General features: G+C 45.5%; 1 protein-coding gene across 4 annotated transcripts in view; it reads left to right on the plus strand.

Annotated features, from left to right (window-relative positions):
* Positions 1–14,749, plus strand: part of ISM1 (isthmin 1) — an 85,010-nt gene that overhangs the window by 65,440 nt on the left and 4,821 nt on the right. For 3 of the 4 annotated variants that reach the window (XR_015555651.1, XM_087445617.1, XM_087445619.1), the window contains exon 5: positions 2,612–2,701. Coding sequence is in view for 3 of the 4 variants with exons in the window: in XM_087445617.1 (XP_087301743.1) it covers positions 2,612–2,701 (90 nt within the window). In the remaining variant the exon portion in view is untranslated. Of the gene's footprint in view, positions 1–2,611; positions 2,702–8,074; positions 10,323–14,749 lie in introns of those variants that run through there. The other variant, XM_004433747.3, reaches the window with a different exon arrangement.

The following is a 14,749-nucleotide window of genomic DNA, read 5'->3' on the forward strand; positions in this document are numbered from 1 at the left end:
AATAAGAATTCTGACTACACTGAGACAACAAGAGACAGTTAACGAGCTTAAAGGATGAAAAGAGGGATTTTCTGAGTCTTAAGCACAATTGCAATAGCCGTGACCTAGAAGACAATGCCATGGTGTACTTACTTAATTTAAAGGAGGGACTGTGGTTAACTGGGGCCTTTGATGTGAGATTTGTTGTGCCTTGAAGAGACACGTGAAAACAGACATTCATGGTCTGACAAGAAAGCCAGGATGAGAGGCTCGGCAGCCATCTACAGAAAAACCAGGCAGTTAGCCCCATCTGTACTGCCAGAGAAGTGCTGAATGCCCCCAAGGGAGCAAATGGGGGCAACTTGGCAGTTAATTGTTGCTTTAAACTGCACTGTCAGTGTTTTGGAAAGTAAACTAATTGCAAACTTGGTGAGAGGCCATATTGGAGAAGAAAAATAATTGTGACTGTAGCAGTGTTGTCAAACTGCAGCCTGTTTTTGTATGGCCCACACATTTTTCTACCCCCAGAAACTCTGTTCTCAAACCATAAGGCTGAGATTTGGAACAAAAAAGTAGTAGAAGAGCAAAGGGGTTTCTGAGGAGAGAGAAAGGATGAGATCGGGCATGTATATGTTAGCAAAGGGGCGTGTGCAGAACATAAATGTAAGAAGTGGCAGTTCTGGCTCCCTGTCAGCCATGCAGATGGATTTCAAAGAGTGGAACCACCAGCAAGATGCTTTTCCTAATCTCTCGCATGCTCATCACGATGACGCTGAGCTGGGAGTCTCGTAGGATGGGATTTGGATGGGTAGAAATAAACCAGTAAATAATAATAATACGAGAAGGAGGAAGAGGAGAAGGATAGGAAGAACATGAAGAAGAGGAGAAGTTGAAGAAGAAGATGATGATGGAGATAAGAAGAAGCAAAAGAAAATGAAGATAAACATGAATAAGATGAAGATGAAGATATTGAAGAAAAAAATGAAAAAGATGATAATAAAGATGGTGAAGAATAGGATTTTTTTTTTTGAGGATTTAAATACCAAGCTAATTTCTAAGGTCTTTATATGTATTATTTAGTTTAATCTTCATAATAGCCTCATGAAACAGGTATTTATTATTGTACTCATTTGGCAGCTGTGGAAACTAAGGCACAGGGTTAACTTGCCTAGAGTCACGCAGGCAGCAAGTGGTCAATCTGGGATTTGAATCCAGGCAGTCTAATCCCAGAGTCCATGTTTTAACCATCAAACTATTCCACCACCACCAGGGGGACGGGTATGGGGCTCAGCCACACATGGATACAGACAGCATTTAATTTCAGGGCTTGAGGACTTGCCTGTTGTTTTCTCTTCCAGAGCTGGCATCCAGATGCCAAGTAGTAAACTTAGATATTTTGTTGGGGGAAGGCTCTTCTCTGCCACCATTTTGAATGTTTCCTTCTCGTTGTCTCTCACCACTGGGAGCAGTGTGACCAGCAGCCCTTCTCGTACATTTTCTTTTCATCTGACTTTCTCTTCCTTTCATCCTTTCTGCCTCTCTGTTCCTGGCTTTTCCAGCTTTTCAAGGATCCCTTGCAACAGGAAAAATTTCCTTTTGCTGATTTTCCGCCTTACTGGAAACAATCATGGGGCAGGCAGTCTCCCTGGCCTGGCAATGATTACACTGTAAAAGTATGTCCCCGAGGTTGAGCCTACAAATAAGTTTTAGGGGCCTCACATAAAAGCAGAGAGAGCCCCTTAAAGGCAGTCAAGTCATGCCAAGCAGGGCGGACAAGGCTCTCCAACAAATGGTCCCCGTTCTACCGCTGCTGCATCTTCTGACTGCCTCAGCTTGCACAGGATTCCTGTTTGTAAAGGGTGAGGGTGGTTGTTTGGGGAGGACAGGCGAGCCAGGAAGTTTGAGGTAAGCTGGGTTCACTTCTTCAGAGCAAGTAATGACAAGCCCAGCTTATTCTTTTTGAAGCATCATCAGCAGTGCTCAAAGTCCTAGGATCTGAGGTATCTAGTCTTTAGCTGTGGACTGCTGCATCCTCAAAATAAGCTAGACGAATATTCAAGGAAAAAGTATCAGCTAACACTTACCACTTACTACTCTAAGGACTTTCTTTACACGTAACTCATTGAATCCATTCAACCCTAGGAGGTGGGTCATTTAGTTCTCCCCATTTTACAGATGTGGAAACTGAGGCACACAAAGGTTAAGTGGCTTGCCCAAGGTCACACAGCTAGTAATAATTTGAACCCAGTTAGTCCTTAAGACTGGTATTGACCACTACACTCTGCTGCCTCTAGTTTAGTTTACCACTCTCACACCACCAGACAGACAGCCATCCTGACATGTGTGCCCCACAGAACAAAACCCCATTCCTGGGCCCAGTGAATGAGTTCCTTAGGACTCGTTCAGGTGCATTTGTATCTGATTTCATGCTGCAAATGGTATCTGGGGTTTTAATTTATTTTATGCTCTACTACCTGCTTTTTACTGTTTCCTCTGTTGGCAAGGTTCTTCCCATGAGTAGTAATGAATACAAAAAAGGCTGTGTTCAGGTGTATTTGTTTTTTTATTTGCGGGAGTAGGGGGTAACTTTTTCCATATAACTAGGGAAAAATGAGCTCCTGTCTGTGTTTAGGAATTGAAGACACCTTCAGGACAGCTGCCACCGAAGTGAGTCTGCTTGCAGGAAGTGAGGAGTTTAATGCCACCAAACTGTTTGAAGTTGGTAAGAAGACTTTTTTCATTTTTATCCAAATATTGACTTAGTGTTTTGGATATTCCTTTTGCCTTTGCAATGGCATCCTTGGATCCATTTAAATGTTTCGCTTTCCTCCTATGGGGTCCAATTCCCTCAGCATAGTTCTTGCTCACCGAATATACTGCAAGCAAGAGAGAGCAGTCTTGTGCCTGCACCAGACTGAGCTGAGCAGCCCTCTGTGTCCGCCCTGCTAGCTACACAGCTTCCACAACAAGTAGGCAGGGACCACTCTTCCCTTAGCATGAGATCAGTGCATAGTAGGGCCTCAAGCTGCGTAGAATTTGTTCTCACTGCCTTGATTGAGTGTCCCCATGAAGTCAAGAAATGGGGAATCTCAGTTTGCAGTAAAGAGAAGGAGGGAGGGAAAAAGAGAACTTTCAATATTATGCCTGCCTCGCTCCACCACATTAATTTTTTGTAAACCTTTGGGACACCCTGCTACTCATCTGCTGGAAAGTGCTAGAGCAAATACAATAAACATGGACCAAACAAAATTGAAAGTGACTACTCAGGTATTAGACGAGAGTTTGCTTTTTAAAAATAGCTTCATGTGTTTCTGGATGTAATTCTATATCGCTGAAAGGTAAAACTCCTCCTGCCCCATTTCTTTTTGCCACCCCAAAATTCTTTCTTAGCTTCTTCACTTCTGCTCTGCCTCTTCAGCCAGACTGGAGGTAGTCTGGAAATTCCACGTTACCCAGGGCTTCTATCTCAGTCCTTCACACACACAATCAGACTGTCTTTAGTAGAAGCCTTCTGCAAACACAATGCATTTGATCCTTAAAAAAAAACAAAAAAATAAAAATTAAAGACTAAATGTGGGAATTTTTCATAAAATAGTAGAGCAGCAAAAGAGGTCTGTTGGGGCAGAGAGCTTCTCAGGCCTCCCCGTATCACACCCCACAGGCAGGCAGTTGTTTGCCCTTTGCAGAGAATGGATCCAGTTGCACAAAGTGACACCCGATGTGTGGCTAAGGCCACACAGGGATGAGTAGAAATGGTGTATCACTCAGGTTTCTGGCAGGAACAAACATGGCATGCTCAAATCCAGTAATTGAGAAGCATTTGATGAGAGGCTGTTTGCGAAGGTATAAGCAGGGTGGATGGAAACCAAGAAGGGATTGTACAGAACCCTGGGGCTGGCAACAGTGGGGAGCCCTTACCACCCATTGGCCTGAAGGGACTAGGGGAAGGGGTGGTTACCAGAACCCACAAGGTAGCTGTGTGGAGAGGGCTACCTGACAGCACTCCTGGCTCTCAGAAGGATGTAGCCAACCTGCAACAGTGAGGAAGGAGCCAAGGGAACAAATACCCTGACCTCACGCTCCTCCCTCCCTCTGGGCTCTGGCCAGGTCCTCCCATTGGCTCAACCCAACTAGAAGTCAGGGCTCAAGGAGCCCGTCGACACAGTCCACATAGGACAACCTTTCATGGCAAGGAAAAACATGAAATGAGGAGACAGAAGGACAAACAGAAGATGCCCAGCAGAGATGAGAAAAGCTTGACTTGTACAAGTTCAAGTTTCTTAACCTAATACTGCCTCAGTTTTCTGATCTGTAAAATGCTATGAGGCAATAGTGCCTACCTTATAGAGTTATTGTAAAATTAAATGAGTTGATATTTGTAAAGCATTTAGAACATGTCCACCATACTGATGTCCTATAGGCACATGAATTATGATGACCTTCCACTCTGGAGGGAAAATACAAAGCCATTTTCTGGGGCCTCACTGAATTTTGTTTTTGAACACCCTGCCCTCTGAGGGAGACCCCCACTGCCTTTGCAGACACACACTTCCCAGGATGGAACCTCCATTCTCTCAGCAACTGCTCAGTCAGAGGCTCGCAGGAGTGGAATCATAGAACTCACAGCCGAAAGGAGCCTGAGCATATCCCCACTGGCGACACCCTGGACCATGTTCTGTGTACCCTCTGCGTTCCCGCTAGTTTAATCCTCATCGCACTGTATGAGACAGATGCTATCTTCATCCTCAATTTAGAGGGGAGAAAACTGAAGCACAGTGAGGGAGAATACGTTGGTCAAGGTCACAGAGCTACTAAATGGTTGAGTTGAGATTCAATCCCAGGCACTCTTGCACAAAATCCCACATTTCATTTTAGGCCAGGCCTGTCTGACCTCCTGAGAGATGCCCCATCTCTCTCTTCCTCATTTCACTGAAGAGAAACCTGAGCCCACCTCCAAGCTGCCCACATCCTGACCACTTGATTTCCACTCATAACACCACCAGCCTCTCAGGCACCTGGGTCAGAGCTGGAGTCACTTCTGATGTCTTTGTCCCTTCACCCCCAAGCCCACCAAGGCCTGGCAGCTCGAACTCTTTGACTACTCTTGATCCCACCTGCTGTTCCCTCCCAGAGTATCTCACCTGGACTCTGACAATTGATATCAGCACTGAATTCATTTTCTTACTGTAGAGCTCAGTTGATAGCTCACTATCCCTCAAAAACCTTCAGTGGTTCCCTAGTGCCCTCTGAATAAGCCTAAACTGCATTGAAGACCTCCATGATCTGACACTACAACCTTACTTTCCTATATCCTCTGCTCCAGTGTAACTGAACATGTTCCCAACCCCAGACAACCCCCCCAGACTTCTGCTCAACCTTGGTTTGCACAATTAATGCTCACCTGGAACGCCCTCCCCTCGCCTTCCTCCGTCTCTGCTAGTATAGTCTATGTCAGTTTGGGTCCTCCGAGAAGCAGATACCAAGTCGGGATTGGATATTCAAGAGATTTATTGGGGAAACCCCTGGGAAGGATAAAGGGAAAGGCAGCTGGAGTAGGTAGGGAGAGCTTTCAGACCAAGGTGCAGGCCTGACCCCTGCAAAGGGAGAGATGGAAGGAAGGAGGCCTGGGAAGGCAGAGCCTGAGTGCAGCTCTGAGAAAGTCTCAGCCATGCCAACAGGGCACCCCCAGCAAAGGCTGCCTGTTGGAGGAGCCCCTCGTTGGGCAGCAGCCCCACCATGCTCAGTCATCAGCCGAGAGCAGCCCTGGGGGAACATAACCTTATGTGAACACCACAGCAGATCCAAAGCTGCTACAGCTGGAGGCCACCAGTAAGCAAAGTGCCCACAGCAGGTTTTCTTGTAGGAGCTCTGAGCAGGACACCTGTGGCCACCAGGCAGCCCTGCTGAGCCTCAGGACCAGCACGGTGTTGTATGCTCCCTGACGCACCCCCTTGACCTGCACTATAGAAATGACATTGCATTGTCATGAACACCCATGGGGCTTTTGGCCTTTGCCCTCCTTAATGCACCCCCACATTCTACCATGGTTGGCTTCCTTAGATATGCCTCATCTTACCCATTGCAGATTACCAGGCAGACTCTATAGGTAAACCACCTCTGCCCACACCATGTCCCTACACCGCAGCCTGACCTCCAAGTGGTAGCCCCTGTGGTTCTTTGCCTGAGGGCTTTCTCTGGCCCCCAGAGCCCACCAGCCCATGAATGCATGGTGGGCTGGAAGTCCAGGAACAGCCCCCTATCACTGATGATCCCCACCAAATAAAAAACAAATCTTTATTCAAAGACTTTATTCAAAGGACTATTGCAAGGGGGAAAGGGACTACAGAGCGAATGCTGTACCACAGGCCTGCAAGCATCTCAAGGGTTTGGCAAAAGGGTTTCTTTTATAGAGCGGTGCATAAGGCTAGACAGAACCCAGAGGGATTAAAGGGCGGCGAGATCACATAGGAGATCAGAGAATGTTCTACCCCGAGAACATATTTTCTGGGAGGGACCCTTAAGGAGAGGCTGTGTGCTGGCTCAGGCTGAGGGTCGGGCAAAGTTCAGGGACTTGAAGGAAGGAGAAAAGATTAACCAAAGTTTAGTTAATATGCATTTTGTTCCAATTGATCAGTAAGGACAGGCAGTTTAACTAATCATTTCTGAGGCAAAGAAAGGGAATTTGGAGGGTCCATGTCCGGCTTTGTCACAGGCAAACAAGAGGGCATCCATGCATCTTATCTAAGTCATATGGAGAAGGATGGTTCTGCAGTAAGTGGTTTTCCAGAATGTACAAGGGTGGGAGGAAGTCTTAACCTTGGCTGTTTCCCAGGCTCACAGGGCTTGGGTAAAGTTTGACCCTGGCACTGGATGGGATAACTGAGATGTTCTCTGTGCAATTTCCCAGGTCCCAGTGGGATTAAGCTCCAGTTCATTGCAGTGGTTACTTGTTTGATCCACACCCTATAAAGCTGCCCTCCCTCTCTGAACCACCTCTCTTCTCCCCTGCTGGTGTTTCCCAGAGTCACCTCCCAAACAACCATTTTCACTGGAATCTTTGTCTCAGGGTCTGGGAAAACACAAACTAAGACCATCACTAAACCAGAGGTCCCAGACTCGGCTGACTAAGAGACCAAGAGCAAACACCCATGAGTGAAGCAGTCAGGCAGGGACTGTGGTGAACTGGGGCTCTCCTTCCCTGATCAAGAAGTGGTCACTGTTTGCCTGTTCACAGGGGCAATGCAGGACCAGCATAAACATGGTGGAAACCAGGAATCTACGTGAATAAGTGGAATCACCTGATTCTTAAATGTTGGCAATATTTTTTAATACTGTAAAAGCCAAAGATAACACCTCTGGGGGCGAGTTCTGGCTCGAAGCCCACAGTTCAGTAGCCTCTGGCCTAAATGTTAAGTTCTCTAAAAGCAGGGGCCAGCAGCATCTTCCTCTTGGAGGCATCTTATCATACGGATTTGCATACAATGATGGTTACTGTTTCATGCCCAAGATTAAGAGGTTAGGCCACCAGCCCTAGTTTAAACCAGTCAGTGAGTGGCAGAAATAAAACTTAGTCCTACCAGGATTCCTTTGAGGCATTTTCTACCACTCACCACTAAGTATTTAGAGAGAAGATTCAAAATGGCCCTCTGAATTATTGTTAATTTTGTTATGGGTGATAATGGGGTTATGGTTATCTAGGAAACCATAGAAAATACAGTTTATCCTCCTTTTTTCTGTAGATGCCTACTAAAATTTAAGGGAAATAATATCACATATTTACCAAAAAAAAATTTTTAATGAAACAAATATAATGATGGTAAAGTCTAGGTGATGGCATACAGGCAGTCATTGTATAAGTATATTCTCTCTACTTTTCTGTGTGGCTGAAAATTTTTCATAATATAAATTGAGGAGTTGAAGGGCCTGGAGAGCCTTGTGAACAAAGTTCCCAAGTTCAAGGGAGGTGAGCATGTTCCATGGCCTCGAGGTTCCAGGGGCTGCAGGGGTTGACTCTGGGAGGGGAGGGGTTGACTTCAACGTCACACAGCGGCAGGTTTTGCATGTGGTGAGAGGGTTTCTCTGTGGCCTTTTTCAGACACAGACAGCTGTGAGCGATGGATGAGCTGCAAAAGCGAGTTCTTAAAGAAGTACATGCACAAGGTGATCAATGATCTGCCCAGCTGCCCCTGCTCCTACCCCACCGAGGTGGCCTACAGCACGGCCGACATTTTCGACCGCATCAAGCGCAAGGACTTCCGCTGGAAGGACGCCAGTGGGCCCAAGGAGAAGCTGGAAATCTACAAGCCCACCGCCCGGTACTGCATCCGCTCCATGCTGTCCCTGGAGAGCACCACGCTGGCCGCCCAGCACTGTTGCTATGGCGACAACATGCAGCTCATCACCAGGGGCAAAGGGGCAGGGACGCCTAACCTCATCAGCACCGAGTTCTCCGCGGAGCTCCACTACAAAGTGGACGTCCTGCCCTGGATTCTCTGCAAGGGCGACTGGAGCAGGTATAACGAGGCCCGGCCTCCCAACAACGGACAGAAATGCACGGAGAGCCCCTCGGATGAAGATTACATCAAGCAGTTCCAAGAGGCCAGGGAGTATTAAAGAGACGCCACCTCTGTTGTTTGTGACACAAATGGACTGCACTGAGCTGCCGCCTGGAGCAGAGTCCCTCTTATCTGCATTCATGTACATTTGTATATACCACATGAGTATTTTTCATAAATTACACTGGGGGTGTGCGCCAGGCCCGGGTGACTGCCATCTGAAGCCACCTTTGCCATCTACAATGCCCACAGACCTCCTTGGAACGCCTCCTAGGGATGATATCGGCAGGAGTATGAGGACAAAGAAGCCAGAAGAAGAACCTGGAAGCCACAGCAGTGGGATTCAGTTCACCCCCCAGATCCAGTATTTCTGAGAGGAACCAAGGGGGAAAAAGACTCAAGTTGTAAACCTTATAAGCAGTTTTTATATATAACTTATTTAATATGAATGTGACTTATACGTAACCTTTTCTCTGGAGTTGCCGTGAAACTATTTAATTGCTTCTGTGAGAGTTCAGAAAGGGGCTTAGGGAGGTGGAAGAGAAAGGGAATTTTGTAATGACTTCTTTCAAGATAAATAACTCAATGGAAATGTTTCAAAACAAGAAAACACCCACCTTAAACCAAATGTTATTTAGTCATGAGGCACCTTGTTGAAGTCTCTGCTTCCAAAATGCCCTTGCCTCCGACTGGGTAGCGGGTGCGGGACAAATGGGTATCTTAGGAGAAAATCTGAGGCCTGGTTTTAAATAGGCTTTAAAATAAAAGGCCAATATTAGCATAATGCTATGATTCCAGTAAAAGGCTTCAGAACAGCAGAATTTCTGCTCATGCCTTAGTAGGTTCAGAAGGCTGCAGGAAGGTCAGACATAAAAACAGGGAGTAGCACTTTTCCAAAGAAAAAAGCAAAAGAAATGGGAAAAGAATATGGACCTCATTTTATCTATTTTATTTTAATACCATTTTAACAATTTTTTCTCCACCAATATATTCCTAGTAAATAAATATAAAAAGAGGAGGGGGACTTAAGTCTAGGAAATCCTAATTTTTTTATGTTTTAACAAAGGAAAAAAACTACATTATTTTTGTAAAGTATTTATTGAGTCATTGAGTCTTGTGCATCAAGCAATTATAATGTGACCTGGTTCTGTAGCGTGGAACTTAGGACAAATAAAGAGTTGGTTCTTATGCAACCTTTACTTGCAAAACTCCAGGAAAAGAGAATATATAATAAAATCATAATAAAATGTGTTACCTGCAGTAAATGTGTTACCTGCAAGTATTTATGATACAGATACCATAAATAGCCCTGGTAAAGCAGGGCTTCGAGGCAGGGGAGAGGAAGGTTCAAATAAAAGGCTCATTAATTGATGTGACGGTGGGTGGTGTAAGTCATAGCATCTTTGGCACCAAGAACATCAACCCAGCCCCCCGGAGGCTGAAGCTCATGACACACGTGTGACTTTTTGCCCACCCAGATCTAAGAAAGAGCTAAGAAAGCCAAGCCAGAGCAAAGGCTTTAAGACAGCCCAGGTGAGCAGGACTGCTTTTAGACAAAATTCTGCAATTATAGTAATAAGTAGAACTACTCATCATGCAAATTATTTCTTTTCCAGATGAGGAAACCAAAGCTCAGCAAAAATAAATTACATTGGATCCATCTTTCATTTCCTAGCCCAGTGCTCTTTCTACTATATCAAATTTTTGGTGTCCTTATATTCCTGGTTACTTTGGTATTCCCGACCCCACCTTTAGGTTCTCTTAATAAAATCTTGTTCCTATGGAAAAGCTCTTATCAGTCATTTACACTTTAGAATGAATTATCCATGTATTGCCCACTCTCAGGATATTTATATTTAAGATCTATTTCTAATTATGGAATGAGCAGCCTTATTCACATCTGAAGGAATTTTAGGCAACTGATAGGGAGAGAATCAGTAGGTCCATATATCAGGGAAGTGGATTTGGTTTCTAGTAATAGGAAAACTATTTTTGCAAAGAGAGTTGGTTGCAATGGAATGCATTGCCTTTGAGGTGGTGAGTTCCCTGTCAGGACAGGAATTCAAGCAGAGCTGGAGATAAAGCACATGAGAAGCTCAGTTGAGTGATGAAAAGAGACAAAAATGTACAACAATAACACCCTCTTATAAGTGTTCTATTAAGGGTAAGTGTAAAGTACTGTGGGAAAATAGAGGCAGGATTAGGGAAGTACCTGCTGGGTCTAATGGAGGAGTGAATGCATTTGGAGCAAGAAAACTGTATGGACAAAGGCAAGGAATTAGAAAAGAGCTTGGTGTTTTCTGAAAACTGAGATGTTTGGAGTGATGAGCAGAGGGACAAGCGTGGCAAGTTATGAAGCCATGTCTAAGGTGTTTTTCTTAAGGATTTAGTATGGAAGATTAAAAGGAACAGAACTCTTTCCTACTACAGTGAGAATGAGTGATGGGAGCAATGTTTTCAATTTGCCTTTTCTATTTATTTTCAATTTGCTATTTGCCTTTTCATAGCAGACCTTGCTGACCTAATGAACTGATAGTTGGAAGAAGGGGTGAATTGGCAGCAGAGGAGGGCTCCTGGGTTCTTTGCCTACTAAGAACACCCCTAGTCTCCTGTACATCATCAGGATGGTGCCACACCTTTGGAAATTCGCTGAACTGTAATCTGCCTCTATCAGGATGAGCTAATTTTCAGTCACAAAGCTCTAGGGGGCCAATGAGTGATCCTCAGAAATCCAGACCCCTCTTCCCACGGTATCCAGTACGACAAGGAGACCCTTACCTCATTCACCACAGGGCCCCAAGCCGGCCCCAGGATAACCCTAGGGAAGTCCCCCATGGAAAGTAGATCACGTGCTCAAGGGCTGACTTTGCCCGCAGCAGAGTCAGCTGTCTGCACTTCGCCTGCAGCCCCTGTAAATAGGACCCCTCAGGAGCTGCTCTGCAAACGCCTCTCATGGGATGCTTTGCTCCTTTGCCTCTTCCTGGAAAGAGAGTCCCTTTTCTAGTAATCCACCGGGCCTCTTGGGTGCCACATCTGAGCAAGCCGATAGTGGCAAACAGATGCCCAAGGCCCTCTAGTGGCTGCACATGGGAAGGGGGAGGGAGAAATCTGGAAGAGCTGACCTTTCTCTTCAGCCCCAGGTCAAGCATCTGCCATGATTAGTCTCCCAGGCCTGTCTGTCTTTGTAGCTCAGTGGCCAAGAGGGTAGATTTCCTCATCCTAAGACCGGGAGTCAAAGGTCAAAGAACAGGTACTATACCAGCCACCCTCTCCTGAGCACATGCTTTGTGCCTCTGTGCTAATCACTTTACCGTGGGAGCCAGGCACATTACATGCACTTCAGACGAGGAAAAAGAAGCCCCAGCAAGGTTAGCTAGCTTGTCCAAGATCATAATGCTCCGTAAATGGCAGAGCTGGTTGAAGCCAGTTCGGCCTGATCACCAAGTCCACGTTCTTAACCTTACCCCTTACTCTACTCTCTTCCTAACTCTTCCAAACACACAGGATCAGGGTTTTTGCTCCAACTCACTCTGCCTTTTCTCAAATTGTTCAAATCTGCCAAATGTCCCTGCACCAACCTTTATGGTATCTCACATTGGTGACAGAGGTTCTGGCTTTATCTCTATGTATTTTGCTCAGTTCTCTCATATTCTGTAAGAGGAGTTTAATCTTGTAGCTGAGCCCTTGCTCAGGCTGAGTGAGTAGCAGAGCCTGACATTTCTAGAAGATAGCCTGCTCCGTGGATGAGAACAGAGACTGTTTTCCCCACTGAACACAAGCCCCGTGCTAACTGTTGCCTGTTGGGTGGATCTCAGGGACAGGTGCTGTGTCTCATGCTTTCCTACACCCCCAGCTCCTAGCACTACACCTGGCAGATGTCTTTGGGCAATGTGCAGAGGGCTTAAGAGTTTGAGGGTTGAGTCAGACTGCCTGGATTCCAATCCTGGCTCCCTCACTTGCCTGCTGGGTACCAATGGATAATTTAATCAGGCTCTATGCATTCCAGTTTCCACATACAGTTGCTGTGAGAATGAAATAAGATAAGAGATATGAAGCTCTTAGCACAGGGCTTGTCATGTACCATGTGCAATGAAGGTTGGGCACTGGCGTTTACTCACTGGACAATTATTTATTGAGCATGTACTAGTTGCCAGGCATTGTTCCAGATGCCAGAGATACAGCAGTGTACAAATCCAAGTCTTCCTGTTGGAGGGTAGACAGATAATAAATTAAGTACACAATCTGAGATAATGGTAAGTGATATAAAGAAAAATAAATTATTTGATCACACGTGTATGTTGCATTATTTAAGGTAATGCTAGTTGCTGTAACAGATAATCTTCAAAATTGCAATTGCTTAACACAATAAACATCTAAAGAGTATGTTTCTGGTCAAGTGGTTCTCCTCTAAGTCATGACCCAGGGACCCAGGCTCCTTCCATGTTGTGGCTCTGCCATCTTCAAGGCATGACTCTTTAGGATGCCCTGGGGGTCTTCTCTATTCCAGACTGCTTAAAGAGTAAAATAAAGAGCAGGGAGAATATGCATAAAGTTTTGCATAGTTTGGTCAGGGAAGTACTGTACATCATTTCCACTCAATCTCCGCAGATCTGCTACATGCCACACTCTTCTGCAAGGGAGGCTGGGAAATGGAGTCCAGTTGTGGGCCCGGAAGCAGAGATGGGCTGTGTGAGCACCTAGTCAGTCTCTGCCACACAGGCAGACCACCATCTACCTGATTACACACAGCAGGAAAGAAAGCTGGTGGAAGGGGCTCTGGCTGGGCCCAAAGGAGGTAACCAAAGGGAGAGATCCTTCTCACCCCATTGCCATCTTCCACATTGTATTATATTGCTAAAGTGGACCTCAGTTTCCTATCTGTAAATTGGGATAAGACCACCTGTCCTACCTACCCACTGGCAGATGCTTTTGATGTCCCACATGTCCCTTTGGCACTTTCTGCATCTGTACAGACCAGCCCAACTTTCAACTGGCAGCTCCTGCGGGTCTTTGCCTGATGACTTTCTCTGGCCACTGGAGCCCATTCAGCTTGCACAGAGGCAGACTGAAGTGCCAGGGAGTTAACAGTGCCCTCCAGCAGCACTTAACAGTCGACTGACAGGAACTTGGTAGATGAATACCCATCTGTCTCATCCCTCAAGTGGGGCAAATTCTGAAGCATATTTTACACCATTCCCAGAGCTCCCAGTGGGACTGAGCTCCCGTCACCCACATTGATAACCTACTTGCTAACACATCATTTATTGGCCTCCTTCCCTTCCCTATCTTTCTTCCCCACTTCCCAACTGTTGCTCGCTGGAATCATCTCCCAAATAAGCTACTTGCTCAGATCCTTTTCTCTGGATATGTTTCGGGGCCGGGCGGGGAGTGGCTTCAAACCAAGACATCACTTCATGCTTTAGTGCTTACCTAGTGCTTTTGAAATATAAGTTTATAATATTATTGTCATCATGCTTACATGGAGGCGAGGTTTTGCTGTTGGTGATAGCTCTACCAAAAAAGAAAATTCAAGCTCATTCTAGCCAAAGTGAGGAGCTCTACAAGATTTCAATACCATTTATTTTTCACAAAATAAATATAAACTGCCAGTTTTTATGATTAGATCAACAGACAGACAATGATTCTGCCAAATATCTCTAAAACTTCCTGAACACATTTTCTTAATTTTTGAATCCATCTCTGTGCTGCCTACAGACCAGTCCTGCTCTGTAGACCACACTTTGAGAAGCACTGCTCTAATCAACTGAGCAACAGTGACTGACACCCCATGAGCACTGATTCTGGTCTGACATACAAAGAGTCATGAAAAAGCTTCCCAGGAAGTGTGTGTGGGGAGTGGAGGGGCGGCTTCTCTCTGTCATCCATTTACAATTTCCAATGGAAAAATGTGTGGGTTGTCACCATTATGCCTGCATGATTTCAGACAAATTAAAGGCTTGGCTCAGTAATTACTGGGTGGGTACATAGAGAAACATACATCCATGTGTACAGACCCTGAATACAGTAGTGTAAATTAAGGCAGAAAGCTTATAGCCAGTTGCTTTTCTGAGGTTTAGTTTTGGTTTACCATATGGGATTAGAAGAAGAGGGACGTTTTCCAGGATCAGAAGGAAAGACTTTTCAGGAACAAATTTATGGGACTAGCAACTCTTTGTTGAACCCCACTAGAAGAACAAAGCTTAGATACAGATCCT

Source organism: Ceratotherium simum, chromosome 21, assembly GCF_057802395.1.
Source record: "Ceratotherium simum simum isolate JZ-2026a chromosome 21, ASM5780239v1, whole genome shotgun sequence".
Classification (NCBI taxonomy): domain Eukaryota; kingdom Metazoa; phylum Chordata; class Mammalia; order Perissodactyla; family Rhinocerotidae; genus Ceratotherium; species Ceratotherium simum.